At 40.6% G+C, this 17,759-nt stretch overlaps 1 protein-coding gene across 1 annotated transcript in view; it reads left to right on the forward strand.

Moving 5' to 3' along the window:
• LOC132379737 (vesicle-associated membrane protein 2-like) overlaps nucleotides 1-17,759 on the forward strand; it is a 103,553-nt gene that overhangs the window by 74,703 nt on the left and 11,091 nt on the right. Inside the window, exons 2-3 of the mRNA XM_059948024.1 lie at nucleotides 8,923-9,058; nucleotides 16,136-16,294. Coding sequence (XP_059804007.1) covers nucleotides 8,923-9,058; nucleotides 16,136-16,294 — 295 coding nt within the window. The remainder of the gene's footprint in view (nucleotides 1-8,922; nucleotides 9,059-16,135; nucleotides 16,295-17,759) is intronic.

Below are 17,759 nucleotides of genomic sequence, written 5' to 3' on the forward strand. Positions count from 1 at the left end.
ACTGTGGTCCCCAATAATGAAGTCTTGGATCCATTTGCAGAGGGAGGTACAGACACCCAGGATTTGAAGCTTGTTGATTAGTTCTGAGGGGATAATGGCCTTGATTGCCAGTTGGATCAATAAGCAGCAGACTCACATAGATCTAGTCAGTCTACGACCAAGTGAAGAGCCAGTGAGACCTGTTGTGGTGGTAGGGAGATTGCAGCAAACCCAGGCCCTGGCTCAGGCTGGAGTTAATTGCAGCCATGAACAACCTCTCGTACCCTTCATCACAGTAGATGTGAGTGCTGCTGGGTGATAGTCATTGATGGCAGCTTACCCTGCTCTTATTGGACACTGGAATAGTTGATGCCCTTTTGAAGCAAGTGAAGACTTCTCACAGCAGCAGTGAGAGCTTGAAGGTGTCCTTGAACACGAGCCAGTTGGTTGCGCAGGTTTTCAGTGCACTACCAGATACACTATCAGGGCCCCAGTGCCTTCGGAGGGAGAGATCTTGAAAGATGTTCTGATGTCAACCTCTGAGACAGAGAGCGCAGGGTTGCTGGACGCACAAGGTGTCATTGTAATCCCTCTGACCCAGACACCGACACTTGTTAGATTACATAATCGTATGAAGGAGAGAGCACAAGGATGCCCAGATCACCATGCCTGACTGGTAGAGAAATGACCACAGATCCAGTCACAGCCTAATCACCTCTGTTATATCCATCAACCTGGCAGACAAATCTGTGGCTGCAACAGTAATATTTCTAAAAGTAAATTTCAGATGTCTCAAGGGCCTCAAGCGAAGGCTCTTCTCAGACAATGCTCACAGAGGATCTAATAACTCCAGGCCTACAGGAGCCTTTCTGTGTCCAGCAGAACTGAACATCATTGGAGACTACCATTTCTAACACCTTTGGAGAGCCTCTTGATATCAGTACTGGAAAACACCAGTTATTGTTTGGATAAGGACAGTCAAGGGATACAGGAGCTAATTATCTGTGATCCTAATTCATTCACAAACATTTTACCATGCCTCAAGGGGTAATAAAATAACTCTACAGATACCTAAAACTTGAAATGAGTGTCAAATGGGTTGAGAGTGGGGGGGGTTCACAGAAATAGCCGAATTTTCCAGAACTCTTTAACAGAGACTCTGTCATTACTCCATATCACCACATAGTAGTCAGTCTAGGCTCTCCACCACCCCATTTGAACAAGAAATTGGAAGAAGCCAACTGAGGTCAATAAGCTTCAAGACCTGGGCCTCAGTACCTGCTTATACAACTGGATCCCTGAATTCCTCACTTGCAGACCCCAGTCAGTTTGGATTGGCAACAACATCTCCGCAGTCACCATCAGCTCAAGTGCACCACAAGCCCCCTGCTCTATTCACTTAATGCTTGTGACTGTGAAGCTAACCACAGCTCCAATGCCATATTTAAATTTGCTGACGACAACACTGTCATTGGCCAAATCAAAGCTACATGTGTTAAGGCCAACCAGATTAATAAAAAATGTAACCAATTGCAGAAATATTTTAAATGTTTTCATTTATTTTCCAGATTAATTAATTCATCCAAACAAATTGCGGCAAGCCCTTGAAGGGATGTGGTAATTAAGGCATTTTGAAGAATATGGAATATCCTGGATAAAGGTGTTGTGTGGGTTGAGAGTGTTTCATCACCTCAGCTGCCTGCTTGTCAAAAAGGGCTTTAGCATAAATGAAGATTAAAATCTCACTTTGGTTTCCTCTCCTTACTACATTGCTGCTTTGAGCATCTGGAGTGCCAGTTTTCATGAAGTAATGTGTAGGTGGAGTTTCACTGGCTCAGTTTTGTGAAACTACCTTCTGCTGGAACCCACAAGCAGGGGAGACTTGTAATGGTCTCACTCTAAAATATAACCAGGCTAGATAATTATTTTCCTTGTTGCATCTACTGAAATTGTGTAACTATCCTTTAAGTTATCCCCAAGCGGGTGTGAATAGGCAGGGAGCAGATGCCGGCTGTTAACTGAAGGTCTGTTGCTTCCTTTGTGTGGTGATAAATGTTGCAAGTTTTATAGCTAAATAGGGTCTTCTCAAAAAAAATGTTGCTTTGAACCACTTGTTCAGCTGTTTCCTGGGAGAAGAAAGCTTTCTGATCTCGAGCCCACAATATAAACAGTGTTCAAAGATGGAGATTCCCTGCAGGGGCCCAGATGGCCAATGTATTCCACCATTAGAGTTGGGCTAATGTTTGTTCCAAAATGAAATGAAAATGAGGAAATTTGGTGTCCATTGTGCATGCCCAGTAATCCACAAAAATAGTTCTGTTCTTTTGCATGATAGTTAAATACTGGCAAATTAGATCAGATAGATTTGCATGGGTAGATCACTTACATAAGAGGATATTTCGGTCAGTGAGCCAACAGCTAAATATTGGAATTCAAATTACTGACTTAGAGCACAGTGGCAATCATTGTGGATTTGTTAAAAAACGCATCATATGGGGCACCTTTTTTTTTGCCCCATTAGAAGAGATGAAAATATTGGCAGGGTTGTTGGGTTATTTCCTTAAGATTTTTATAAAGTCCTTGAGGAAAATTACCCAAATATTGTGTGGGATATTGGAGAGAAGGAATCTATGGAGAAAAGAATTATCAACTGTTGCCTTAGCTGCAAAAAGAGTATGATTGAAAGCTTTGTGAAAATCACATGTTTAAAGTAGCAATGTAAAGGAGGAAGGTGAGGCAAGGACATACCGGCAGGGCAGTCCAGAGCCCAGGACACCGATAGCTGTAGAGGGTGTCAGTGGTGGCTGGTTATACTTGATGTGTAATTGTTTAGAATTAGGGAGTTGCATGTATCTCATGGGGTTATACAGCTGGAAGAGTCAAAGCTATGGCCATGAATTTGAAAATATTGTTGAGGATTTTAAAATTAGGCATTGCTTTAGCATGAGCCATCCTTGACAAGTTGTTAAAACAGCCAGTGCATCACTGGCACCAGCCTACCTGCCATAGAAACATAGAAAATAGGTGCAGGAGTAGGCCATTTGGCCCTTCGAGCCTGCACCACCATTATGATCATGGCTGATCATCCAACTCAGAACCCTGTACCTGCTTTCTCTCCATACCCCCTGATCCCTTTAGCCACAAGGGCCTTATCTAACTTCCTCTTAAGTATAGCCAATGAACTGGCCTCAACTGTTTCCTGTGGCAGAGAATTCCACAGATTCACCACTCTCTGTGTGAAGAAGTTTTTCCTCATCTCAGTCCTAAAAGGCTTCCCCTTTATCCTTAAACTGTGAACCTCGTTCTGGACTTCCCCAACATCAGAAACAATTTTCCTGCATCTAGCCTGTCCAATCCCTTTAGAATTTTATATGTTTCAATAAGATCCCCCTCAATCTTCTGAATTCCAGTGAGTATAAGCCTAGTCGATCCAGTCTTTCTTCATATGAAAGTCCTGCCATCCCAGGAATCAATCTAGTGAACCTTCTTTGTAGTCCCTCTATGGCAAGAATGTCTTTCCTCAGATTAGGGGACCAAAACTGCACACAATACTCTAGGTGCGGTCTCACCAAGGCCTTGTACAGCTGCAGTAGAACCTCCCTGCTCTTGTACTCAGATCCTTTTGCTATGAATGCCATCAAGAACATACATACAGAAAGCTGTCAGGGAAAGACCAGCAACATCATGAAGGATCCCAACCACCCTGTTATGGACGGTTTGTCCCACTCCCATCAGGTAAGAGGCAAAACTGCATCTACACCAGGACCACCGTACTCAAAACAGTTACTTCCCCAAGTCTTTAGGCTGATCGGTACCCCCATCTGTTAGCCTACCTCTCTCCCCCACCATCACTCCATTCACGTCGCTCTATGTGCATCAGACTGTAGCTGCTGACTGACATCATCAAGCAGCTGGAGCTGGATGTGCTGAGGGTCATCCGGGAGACTGAAAGCCACAGAGATGAGAATTTTACTGAGGTGGTCGCTCCCAGGCTGTAGGTGTCATTTAGTAGATCAATGACCACCAGGAGAAGTAAGGGAAGTAATCGTCACTGCAGCATTCCCCTGAGGCCATTCCTGTTAGCAACAAGTATAACCTTTGAATACTACTGGCGAGGATGACCTATCGGGGCACAGCAACCAGGCTGATGGCACTGTGGGCAGCTCTGAGAATGAGCAGGAAAAGGTAAAGTCAGGCAGTATGATAGTGAAAGGAGACTTGGTAAGGGGACAGCTAGGAGATTCTGAGGCTGTAAAAAAGACACCAGGGTGGTGCGTTGCCTCCCAGGTGGTAGGGTCCTGGATGTCTCAGAGTGGCTGCAGGAGGTTCTCTTGAAGGAGAGTGAGAATTCAGAGGTGGTGGGGCATATTGGCACCAATGACGTAGGTAGAAAGAGAGAAGAGACCCTGCGCAGTGACTATAGGGAAGAGGCAGAAGAGCAGGACCTCCAAGGTAGTAATCTCTGGAATACTCCCAGTACCACGTGCTAATCAGGCCAGGAATAGCATGATAGTATAGATGAATGAGTGACTGAGGAAGTAGCATAAAGGGCAGGGTTTCAGATTTCTGGATCATTGGGATCTCTTCTAGGGAAGGTGTGCCCTGTACAACAAAGGATCAGCTGCAGCCAAACCCGATGGGAACCATTATCCCTGCAGGCAGGTTTGTTAGAGCTGCTGGGAGGATTTAAACTAATTTGGCAGAGAAATGCAAACAGGAGTGATGGGGCTGAGGATGGAGCAGCTGGTATACAAGTCAATGCATTGTGTAGTGAGACTGTGATGAAGGTCATGCAGATAGATGATAGAACAAAACTTCAGTCAGTGGGATGAATTGAAGTGTAATGTTGATTCAAAATGAATACGGGACTGAATGTGTTATATTTGAATGCATGCAGCAGACAGAATATGGTAAATTATCTTTGGAGCAGTTAGAGATTGGTAGCTATAATATGATGTTGTGGACATCACTGAGTCATGGTTGAAATAAGATTATAGTTGGGAGCTTAGCATCCAAGGATACACCTTGTATTGAAAACTCAGGCAGGTAAGCAGAGGGGGTAGGGTAGCTCCATGTGTGGAACAGTTACCTGTACATTGTGTTTTATTAGATTGTTTATATGTATATGTATATATATATCTTGTGTTTTTATTGTTTATTTGTATGCTACATCACATCTGGAGTAACAATTATTTCATTTCCCTTTACCCTTGTATACTGAAGAATGACAAACTATCTTGGATATCTGAATATTGATTATTTGAGATGTAAGGAGGCAAGATTTAAAGAGCATCTAACCTAGGTACCCTAATCAGAAGCAGCAGAACTAGAACATTCCCATGGGGCCAGAGTTATAGGAAGACTGATATCTCAAGGTTAGAAAGCCAAAGGAGGGTTCAGACATAGGGAGAGGCAAGCAGAAGAAATATGCAAATTTTAAGATGATCAACCAAGAAGAAATACAGATTGCGAACATAAATAATTGTTCTCCTAGTCAATTCTCCAGTAATCATTTTGGATGGAGCAGTTGAAAACAATTTACAATGGAATTTGATATCCTCCACAATTGTTCTATTAAACAAAAATATCCTCTGTTTAAAAGTGCTGAACTTGTGGCTTGAATGACCTCTAGTGGTGTAATTTATATTGCTCTAATTGTTCCCAGAAAATCTATGAGGCCAGCGTTTGAAGATTAAAGATTGGCTTTATTTCTTATGTGTACTTCGAAACATACAGTGAAGTGTTTTCATTTTGCGTTGACTCAAATCAGCAAGGATTGTGCTGGGCAGCCCATGAGTGTTGGCATACATCTGCTGCCAACATAGTTTGCCCAGAACTCTCTGAGCCTTACTGTAGGTGTTTGGAATGTGGTAGAAGATCAGTGTAACAGGGGGAAACCTAGGAAGAATGTAGAAAGTTGTATCTGATCTTACAGCTGAGTTACCATGTTGTCCCTGGGTTTGAGAGTAATATTTCAAGATTTTCTGCCAGAATGGATACCTAAAGAAAGAACCATCAATCCTTTACATAAAGCACCTCAGATTTAGCTTCACATTTTGACTGTCTGATGTTTTACAATTGCAAATCTAATTACTTATTGTCATAGTAATGGGAATGGTTTCAACAACATTCAAAATTATTGAAGGAAAGGTCAGCCAATCTGTACAAAATCCTGTTTTCTGTAATCTTGCTCAAATGATTTTCCATCTCTTAATTCCCAATTCCCATGTGCCACATTGCGAGTCTCTAGAAGAAATGCATACAAAATGCTGGAGGAACTCAGTCAATAGGCAGCATCTATGGAAGGAAATAAATAGTTAATGTTTTGGGTTGGGTCTCTAATAGAATTGAATTAACTTTATTACTTGCATCCTTCATATACATAAGGAGTAAAAATAGTTATGTTATCTCGCCAACTAAATATGCAATGAGCAATTTATAGTAATTTATTATAAATAGTATGGGAAAAGGATTGGAAAGGAAAGGGTCTAAAGCCAGAAGATGGGGAACTATAGTCCTCATTCCTGCTCCTCCCAAATCTGTCCTCCTTCATCCCTCTTCAACCTATTACCTCCCTGTTTCTAACATCATCTCACACCTGCCCGCTTCTCCCCTCACCTGGATTTGCCTGTCACCTGCCAACTTGCACTGCTCCCTATTTTCCCCATTTGCTTATTCTGACATCTGCCCCTTTCCTTTCCCGACTTGCTGAAGGGTCTCAGCCTGAAACATCAACAGTTAATTTCCTTCCACAGATGTTGCCTGACCTGCTGAGTTCCTCCAGAATGTTCTGTGTGTTGTTCAAGATTTCCAGCATCTGTAGAACCGCTTATGTCTGTGAATCTCTATGATGTTGGAGAATTCTCGAGAGGTGTGCCTGATGATCATCATTATATTTTTTAAATATTTTTTCATATATTTGAATGGTGTGTGTGTGTGTGTGTGTGTGTCTGTGTGTGTATATATATATATATATATATATAATATTTTTCATATATCTGAAGTAAAACTACTATAGAGTTTGTAAAGGCATTTAAGCACGAGACAATCTTCAGTCCATCCATCTAAAGTTAGTTTTAAGAGAAATCTGTCTCCTGTAAATAAAATAGGAGAGATAGGATTTATTTATAAACTAAATATTATTGAAAAAATAACACTATTCCATTAGTTGATCAAAATATTAGCTGCAGCTAAATAACACTTTGTTGTGACATAATAATGTTAAGTTGAACACCATGCATAGTCATGTGGAAAGATCCAAATTTGATCTGGTTTGATTTGAGCTGTGCTTGAGAAAACAGAAACAAACTATGACAGCCGTGCCTGTGCCTGCAAGGGAGGAACAGTTGGATAAAATATCGAAGAAATATGCTTTTTTTGAAACCAGCAGTCTTGCCTCATGCTGTTGCTCGAGATTGAGATTTACTGTGTTGTCAGATAGAGCAGAGGAAATTTATTTCGCATCTCTCTGGACTGGAGTGGCATGTTCAGGATTTGTATTCTGTGCCAAATCTTATAAGATGCTGCAGTCCTCAACGTGATGATTAAAGCATGTCATTTTATAGAAACAATCTGTTGCACAATGGGTGCTAATATTTTCCTCTCTTTTGTGGGAAGGGGGATAATTCTTGTTAATAATAAATGAGTAATCTTTCTTCCATGGTGGTTTCATAAATTTTGCATCATGCATGTAGGGGTTAAGTTAGTAAACTAACGTGCAAAGTTCTGGAGTATTGATGCAGTGACATGAGTTCAAATTGCAATTAAAAGCTGGGGAATTGAAATTCAGCTAATTAAATGAATGAGAATTTTGAACAGAAACACTTACTCTTGACAATCATGTTATTACTGTTTTGTTATGAAGAACCCATCTGTCACTAATGACAACCAGGGAAGGAAGGCAGCAATTTTATGCTATCTAGCACAAAAATAGTTCCTGATCCAATAAAATTGTTGTCTCTCTGCACTGCCTCTTTAATTAGAGGCATTGATGATAGGTGTTGGTCATGCCAGGGGCTCTACATCCCTGAAAACTCAAAGTTAAGCAAATATAATCTTCTGACGTTCTTTACACGAAGGAATGAGCATATCAGGCTCAAATCGAGCACACCACCACCAATAACAAAATTCAGACTGATGAACTGACGAAGGGTCTCGGCCCGAGACGTCGACAGCGCTTCTCCCTGTAGATGCTGCCTGGCCTGCTGTGTTCCACCAGCATTTTGTGTGTGTTGTTATTTAAATTTCCAGCATCTGCAGATTTCCTCATGTTTGTTCAGACTGATGAGTCAGGTCTGTGAATAGTTTTTTTTCCATACATAGTTGATTTGTTTAAACTAGTGTTTCCATCCTTAAGTTGATTTATGTTTAAACATGTTTTATCAGTGAGTTGTATTTCACATAAAAGCATGTGGGACTCCAACAATAACTTTTATGTCTCGAACCACTTAATAGAAATAACTGCAGAAATATCTACAAGTTGTAGCATTGAAACACGTAGAAAATGCTGGAGGAACTCGGCACGTCAGGCGTCATCTATGGAAATGAATACAGAGTTGAAATTTTGGGCCGACCCTTTTCCTCTCTCTTCCACCACCCCCTCCCTCCCCCCGTTCTCCCTCTCCCCACCCCCTCTTCCTCTCTTCCCCAACAACAACTTCCTCCTCCTCCATCCACCATCCTCGTCTTTCTTCTTTGCCTCCTCCTTCACAGCATAGGTGAAATCATAAAGGAACTGGTATAATTCTCTCTTTAGGTTTTCTCCTTACTCTAACCTGCACTGTGGCCTCTCAATTGTCCCGCATGTTCACCATGTTTGGACTATGCAGTGTGCAAAGTGGGTCTTTAATGTACATTTGATGCGCTTGCTGCTGCATTATACTGTTAATAGAAGTTTTTGTTTTTTTAATACATGTTTTTTCTTTATTTTACTTTGGCATTTAGGTCAGCCCCAACCCAAGCTGCTGCTGCTTCTGCTGCAGGAGGACCTCCTGGGGCACCTGGCGATGGAGCACCAGCCCCACCAGTCAACACAACCAGCAACAGAAGGCTGCAGCAAACACAGGCTCAAGTTGACGAGGTATGGAGTCAAGAAAAGAAAGCATAATCCCGATGGCATTTGATCAAAGTGTTAGAAAATATGGGACATGTTTCTTGAAAGTATATTTCTTCTGTGGAAAATAAAATAGCTATTCTCAGGTGACTGCTTTCTTCAGTAGAAAAGGGAAGTTGCAGAAATCATTTGAATGTGAACATTCCCAAGATTTTAATACACTTTCGAAGTAGGTCACCTTATCACATTTGGAGAAAGGATTATCCCTCCCTCTACGTATTCTGTCTTGCCTTTCAAAAAGGATTATGGAATTTAGAAACAAAACATGTCTGCTAAAATTTAGGAATGAATGAATGAATTAACTTTATCCTGAACATGCTCTCCATCTCTCATGAAAATGAGAAACAGGTTTCCCATGGCCCACTACTTACGCAATGAGGAATACTTAGAATGATGAAATCTTACCCCGAATGTGCTCTCTTTCCTAACCGAAACCTGTGTTGACCAATAGATGGTCCTGCATTTCCTCTTTAGCTGGTAAAACTGACAATGGTCAGCCATAGTGTCACACATGTTGAAATAGAAGCTACAGGCCATCTTGTCGATGCTGACCCTCAGTTATCTACATTATTTCCAATTACTGGGACTAGGTCCGTAGCCTACTATGTTTTTGGAAGATGGCACCAGAGCCCAGCAACTAATTGTGCACATTTCCCAAGGAAATCATCAAGTATTCCTGCTTAAAACTACTATAGCATAAATCTGCAGGCACAAACACTGCACGTGAAGTGTTTCTACAAAGCTGGCCATAGCTAAAATTAACTCTAGCCTGGAACTGGACCCGCTGCAATTTTTTACAACATGTTTACAACAAACACACTCAGCCTCAGGTAAGCTGGACACAGCGATACCTACCCTGGACTACTGTTTATCAACACCGTCATACCCTCATTATTAATAAGCTTTAGAACCTGTTTCTTTGCACCTCCCTCAACAACTGGATCATTGGCTTCCTCATCAGGACATCACAGTCAGTGTGGCTTGGTAATAGCTTCCTCTCCTCATTGATAGTCAGCACAGGTGCACCTCAACAATGCATGCTTAGGCCACTGATCTACTCTCTGCACTTATGACTGTGTGGCTAGGTACAGCTTATTGAGGGGTCAGCAGTGGAAAAGGTGAACAGCTTCAAGTTTCTGGGCATCAGCATCTCAAAGGATCCGACACATTGATGCAATTGTTAAAAAGGCACTCCAGTGGCTATCCTGCATTAGGAGCTTGAAGTGGTTTGTTATGGAGCCAAAGACTCTAGCAAATCTCTACAGATGTACAATGGAGAGCATTCTGAATAGTTGGATCACCAGCTGGATTGGAGGCTCCAATACATAGAATTTAAAGAGGCTGCAGGTGGTTGAAGATTCAGCCAGTTCTGTCACAAGCACAATCTTTGACACCATTGAGAATATCTTCAAAAAGTGATGCCTCAAGAGTGTGGCATTCATCATTAATGACCCTCACCAGCCAACCCTCTTATTGTTACCTTCAGGAGCTTTAGGACCAACACAATGTTTTAGGAACAACTTCTCCTCCAACATCAAATCTCTGAACAATCCATGAACTTATGAACACTACCTTCGTAGCTTTTGCTCTTTTATAGTATTTATTAATTTGTAATATAATAATTTTTATGTCTTGCACTGTACTGCTGCTCAAAGTAACAAAATTTCATGATGTATGTAAGAAATAATAAAACAGATTTTATGCCTTGGAGATTCAAATCTTCATCTAAATACCTCCAGAAATGTTTGAAAGTACTCACTTCCAGCACATAATTAAGCAAAACAATATTTTTCCTAAACTTCTTTATTTTGTGCTGGGTCCTGGGTCCGAGGACTAGCTTCATGCCAGTTTATTAAATTGGCTCATGCCATGACTTGATCTCCAGGATAGAGCCGAGGGAATGAATTTCAGCTTTGGTCTGGTCATCAATCCGAGAGAAATGTTTTTATAAGTAGTTAAGTCATAGCCTCAGATTGAGCCAGCTGTCAATGCGAATTGTTGCACCCTGATGATGCAAAGATAAACATTCTAAAATAATGAAAATCTTAGAATGCCACTAATATAAAGAAACATGATAACACTAGGAAATGTAAAACAAAATTAAATTCACTCCAATAACTTAAAAACTGAAAATTACCTGACAGTACTTGAACTCCCTCTAACCGCTGTACTCCATCATTCAGCATGGAAACAGTCCCTTTGGCCCAGATCATCAATGCCAACTGTGTTGTCCAGCTAGCTAGTCCCATCTGTCTGTATTTGGGCTATAGCCCTCTAAACCTCTCCTTTCCATGTACTTATCTAAGTGACTTTTAAACATTGCTTATGTGGTCACCTCATGTGCTATTTCTGACAGCTCCTTCCAAATACACACTATCCTCTGTTAGGAGGCTGCCCCTGTTGGCAGCTGCACACAAAATATCATTGTGTCAATAAAAGAAACAAGGGAATGATCAAGTCTTCCTGTTTAGAACTGCCTCAGCTAAAATACAGAGACACAAATATGAGACTGGGAACCATTGAAAAGCGGAAGCCGTGTTGTGAGGGAATTTCACTTTGGAGTAGTAAGATCGAGATTGAGATCTCTGCATGAGTGGAAACCAATGAAAAGGGCAACTCTCATTGAATGCAACTTTCACTTGGGCCAATAAAAAGAAACTGGGTTTAAATAGAGCAGCAGCCACAGTGTGAGCAGGCAGGGATCCCAGTCTTTAGCTGAAAAGGCTTTGACGAGAAGAGGTGCAAAAGTCAAGGTTCTGGAGGCCATTTTGGAACAGTCACTGATGAGTGGGCCTGTGTAGGAATGTGAGGTCTGAGCCTTTGACTTGGGAGGCTTTGACAAGGTGGAACAGACAGGCAGCAGGTAAGGTTATTTTTTAGCAATTAACTAAAGATATAAAATTACAACTGATTTAATACAGTAGGAATTGGGTGATGTGTTGTAACTGCAAGATATTGCAGCTGGTGGACCAGGGAGAGGAACAATTACCCGGACACTGTGTTTCCGAAGGCAGTCACACTAACTAGATTAACCACTTCAAAGTCGGTCTGTGGCAATAATTAAGAGGATGTGACTGCACATGAAGCAGGTAGGAGAATTCCAATGGTAATACCAGACAAGCCTCAGCAGGTTTGAGATTGCTGCTCCTTATGCAACTGAGGAAGGATGAGCAATGAAAGCAGGCTCCGTGGTTCAGGGAGCCATTCAGTGGTTGGGGTAGGTTGGAAGAGAGGGATAATGTAGCTGGAATTGGAGATGGTATAGTCAGGGGAACAGACACAATTCTCTGTTGTAAGGACCAAGAGTCTTGAAGACTGTTGTTTGCCTGATGCCTGGGTTCAGGACATCTCATCTGACCTGAAGAGGAACGTGGAGTGGGAGAAGAAAGATCCGATTGTTGTGGTGCATGTGGTTACAACGATGTAGGAAGACCAAGGAAAGCGGTTCTGCTGAGGGACTTTGAGCAGCTAGAGAACAACATTGAAATGCAGAACCAGAAAGGTAATGATCTCTGGATTACTACTACCTGAGCCATGTGCAAATTGACAAAGGGTTAAGATCAGAGAGTTAAATGTGTGGCTTAAGAAGATTGTTGTGCGAAGCAGGTTTGAATTTTTGGGGAAAATGGCACAAGTAATGGGGAAGGAGGGAGCTGTTACAATGGAACTATGCTGGGACTAGGGTCCTGCTATAAATATTCACATAAATAGGACTGTGGATAGGGCTTGAAACTAAGCTGCAGGAGGATGGGTTCAACAGATTTTTCCAGAATATCTGGAAACAGAACAGAATTTTTCCAGTTCAACAGGTCTCCAGAATAAAGAATAAGACAAAAGGTTTAGAAATGGAAAAGAATTCAACATCAGACCATATAGAGACAAAATTGAAAAGAAGGGTAGTGAATACAGGACTGAAGGTATTATATTTGAATGCATGCACACACAGAATCAGCTAGACAATCTTGTAACACAGTTAAAATGGGTAGGTATGATGTCATGGCTGAAAGAGTATCTCAACCAGGAACTCATCCAAATATGTCCAGATATCGAAAGGACAGGCAAGTGGGCAGAGAGAGTGGAATGGTTTCCTTGGTTTGAATAAAATTTGAATCAAATTCTTAGAAAGTAGTGACATAGAAACAGAAGATGAAGAATCCTTGTGGGTAGCTAAGAAAGTGGAAGGACTAATGGGATTTATATACAGGACTCTGACCAGCAGTCAGGATCTGGGATACAATTTAAAATGGAGGCAGAAAAGATGTGTTAAAAGGGCAACGTTACTATGACCATGGCGATTTCAATATGCAGATAGATTAGGAAAATTGGGTTAGTACTGGATCCCAAGAGAAAGAATTTGTAGAATGCCTATGAGATGACTGTTTAGCACAGCCTGTGGTCGAGCCCACTAGGGAAAAGGGAATTGGGTGTGGTGTAATGAAACAGAATTGATTAGGAAGCTTAAGGTGAAGGAAGCCTTAGGAGGCAGTGATCAAATTATGATAGAATTCAGCCTGCAGACAGAGAGGGAGAAACTAAAATTAGCTGTGTCCATCTAATTTTGTTGAAAACCTTTTGGAATACTTTGAGGAAATAACAGGCAGATAGACAAAGGAGAGTCAGTGGATGTTGTTTAATAGGATTTTCAGAAGGCCTTTGACAGGTGCAGTACATGAGGTTGCCAAAGATGATAAGAGTCCATGGTATTACAGGAAAGATATTGGTCTGGACAGTAGATTGGCTGAATCGTAGAAGACAGAGTGGAAATAAAAGGGGCCCTTTCAGGTTAGCTGTCATTTACTAGGGGCCGCAGGAGTCTGTGTTGTTTCCACTACTTTTCACCTTATACTCTATGATCAGGATGACAAACGGGTGGATGATACAGTGGGTGTAGAGATAGGTAATGTTGCATAAGCAGTGAGTCTGAGGAAGGATTTAAATAGATTAATAGAATGGGAAAAGAAGTGGTATGTGTAATACAGCGTAGAAAAGTGAATGGTCATCTACTTTGGTAGAAAGAATGAAGGCATAGTTGATTTTCTACAAAACAAAGAAAACCGTAGAACCCATTCAAAGAAAAACATCAATCCCTCCCCATGCACAAAAACAAATTGCGCAAACCACAACAAGAACATCAACCCCGGCCCCCACGTGCCAAAAAACAAATTGTACAAACAGCAGCAAGAAAGAGCAAGCAAAGACACAAAACATAAAAAACATAAACTAGAAAGGATCCAATTGACCAATGACCACAGACCATCCTCCAACAGCATCAAGGGAAAGAGAGAGACCTTTTGAGTGCAGTGAGATACCAGCAATGGTTGCATCAAAAATATAAGCCCATTTATATCTGAGGAAAAAAAGATAGGATCATTCAACATTCTACTGCTGTATTTTGCAAGTAGTAGGTAGATCAACAGTTGAAGATCCTGGTGGAGAAAAGAAATATTGTTACGTGCAATACCATCTCAGCAGCAAAAATATTCATTATTTGACCTCATGATATTCTGAAGTGTCTTATGTCCAAACAAAAATTTTAAAGGAGCAATTTTAAATTGCTGCGAGATCATTGCTGAGATGCAGCAGGTCTCACAAATAGCCATGAGATAAATGACCCATTAAACTGTTGCACTGATGTTGGTTAAGAAGTAGTTATCAGTTGAACTTCAATGCTCCAGAGTTCCCAATGAGAAGGCAGATGCAGCCTTTGTTTATCATCTCATCTGAAGGTCAGATAGCCTAGGGATGAGCTGGAACCATTTAGACAAGTGTAGTCGCCAGACCAGGGTGCTGGGATAGAAGAGATTCAATTATCTTATTCAGAATGGCAAAATTCTGTTCCATTTTAGTTATATTGTTGGCTCCTTATAAGCTTAATGGGACCTGTTCTCTCACCAAGAGATTCCCATGCTCCTTAGAAATTCACCACTGTTAAGTTTTGTAACTTCAAAGATATTAGACTAATTTGAATGAAGACAGGAGTCCGAAATGTGGGTGTAACTTCATCTTTAATTTAAGCAAGGTGCACACATATCATGTGGTAGGGTGATGACATAGTGTGTGTGTGTGTGTGTGTGTGTGTATTTTTACATCTCATAATTATTGAAACAACAAGAATGCTTAATTAAACTATATATGGAAAAAGAACACTCAAATATTATTGAAATACAAAATATACAACTGTTTCCACGCTCATTAAATTTGTAAAGCTATCTATGGTCAGTAATATAGTGGCAGATGTGTTCAAACCACAAGCTTTACAACAGAACGTGGGACTCCATGAAAACTGCCCCTCCCCACACAACACAGGGCTTCGTGAAAATTGTCCCTCCCCACACAACACAGGGCTCCATGAAAACTGCCCCTCCCCACACAACACAGGGCTTCGTGAAAATTGTCCCTCCCCACACAACACAGGGCTCCATGAAAATTGTCCCTCCCCACACAACACAGGGCTCCATGAAAACTGCCCCTCTCCACACAACACAGGGCTCTGTGAAAATTGTCCCTCCCCCCACAATCCTATTGCTTGTTCCACCTCATACATACATGTGTACTCACTCTCCTGCAGGACTGACTGACAAAACTTCAGACTCCTATGAATATGCTGGCCCTGTTTGAAGTCAGAACCTGTAGATGTTAAACACAAGTATAAAATACCTTTTCAATGAATGAGATGGCTTTAAAGAGAACACAAGCAACAGGACTCTAGTGAGTTATAAGGAGCATGGGACCCGGGCAATGGTGAGTTTACAAGAAAACATGGGAACAGTAAATTTATAAAGACAACGGGCTCTGGCCTATTGATTTTATAAGGAGCAGGGGAACTAAGCCCTGTCAAGCTTATAAGGGAATAAGAAATAGGATTTTCACATTGTTGGATAACAGATTACCAGAGTTTTACTGTATATCCTGTTGCAAACAAAATGGGAAAAGCAGAAGATATTAAACTTAAATCAAGAAAATATATTTGCCTGTGGATTTCTCAAAGTGATTAAAGTTCAGAGCCAGGAGTTGAAATGCATAACGTCAGTCTGTTTCCCCTAGGTAGTGGATATCATGCGAGTGAACGTGGACAAAGTTCTCGAACGAGATCAGAAGCTGTCGGAGCTCGATGATCGTGCTGATGCCCTCCAGGCTGGTGCATCACAATTTGAAACAAGCGCTGCTAAACTGAAGAGAAAGTATTGGTGGAAAAACTGCAAGGTGAGCCTTTGTAAATAAAATTGAGTACCAGATGCTATAAATCTGGTCAATGCCAGAGAGCAAAATATATGAGCTTGACAATTGCCAGTGTGACTGGGACCAATTCTACCAAATACTCGTTGCTCTTAAACTTGTGAAATATTAAGGTGGCAATTTAATATTAAAATTGCAAGTATTATCTTTATAATTCTCTGTTTACTGGAAAGTTGATGTAATTAAACCTGGGAAGGTGTAAATTTCAATTTGATTATAGTTCTAAAAGGACTAAATGATCATTTAGACAAAATCAGCCTTTAGTGAATCAGAAATGGGAAATAAAGCTATGAAAGTGCCACATTACATCCATGATATATTTTAGTGGCATTAGCATGTAATCATGTTTTATTCTTTTAGGCTCAGTTATTATAATCAATAGTCCTTGTGCCTTTGGTAAAATGTTCATGAAAATCACAAGCACTAACATAAATGGCAGATAAATTCCATGCGTCTGAAAGGCATCTGGAAGGAGTGGGGAGACACATAACTCACTAACCGTTAGCCTCATGATAGCTTCAGAATCTTTCTGAACTCCCCAAGCCAGTCATTGGATACTAATACAAATATTAAAGTAATAAAGCTATTCAAATATCAGGACTACTTTAATATGAGCCCAACGTAATATTGATCAGAAAACTGTTACAGTTTACGGGGATATTTCCCCTCTGCAATAATTCACAGAATTATAAATTTGTCTTAGATTGAAGAAATGTAATTATATTTATTCCATTTGCCCTCTCTCCTTTCACTTCCATTTTTATCATTTTAAACCTGTTTTTTTTTACTCAGATTTGTCTTTTAAGGTGTGTTTTATTAAGTATTTTAGAAAACTGTATTACTGACTTGCAATGCTTTAATAGATTACATTGGAGAGGTTACTGCAAGTTTGGAAGTAACTGTGACCTCTGAAGTAATTGAAAACAAGTGCAAACTCATTTTCCACCAGCTGTATACTCAAATTGCAAAAACTTTCAACGTTACACCACTCAAATGCCAGGTTGAAGTCTTGTACATTTTAAAGTCTGAAGATCAAGTGTTACAGAATGAATGATTTCCCATGTGCTCCCAGAGTAACCTAAAATTGTATAAGCAATAACTGTGCAATGCCATAGTTATAAATTTCAGTTTACAATGATTACTTATTCTGCCAACAGCAAGATTTCATTTAGATAGGATGACCTTCCAATAGTCTGTGAAAGATAAAATATGGGGGTTTTAGAAAAAAAATTATATGGAAATAGGAATTTTGTTTACCTTTGGCCATTTTAACAATTATGATTACATATATTGTCAGTCTTATTTTAGCATAATCCTGTAAACGCCTTCAAGCAAGCTCATGATTTTGTTCCTAATTCAACAGTATGCATTTGAAAATATATGGTCAAGAATGATGTCAGATAAAGAGTATCATTCAACCTTACTGTTTTCA

This window comes from Hypanus sabinus, chromosome 2 (assembly GCF_030144855.1).
Source record: "Hypanus sabinus isolate sHypSab1 chromosome 2, sHypSab1.hap1, whole genome shotgun sequence".
Taxonomy (NCBI): domain Eukaryota; kingdom Metazoa; phylum Chordata; class Chondrichthyes; order Myliobatiformes; family Dasyatidae; genus Hypanus; species Hypanus sabinus.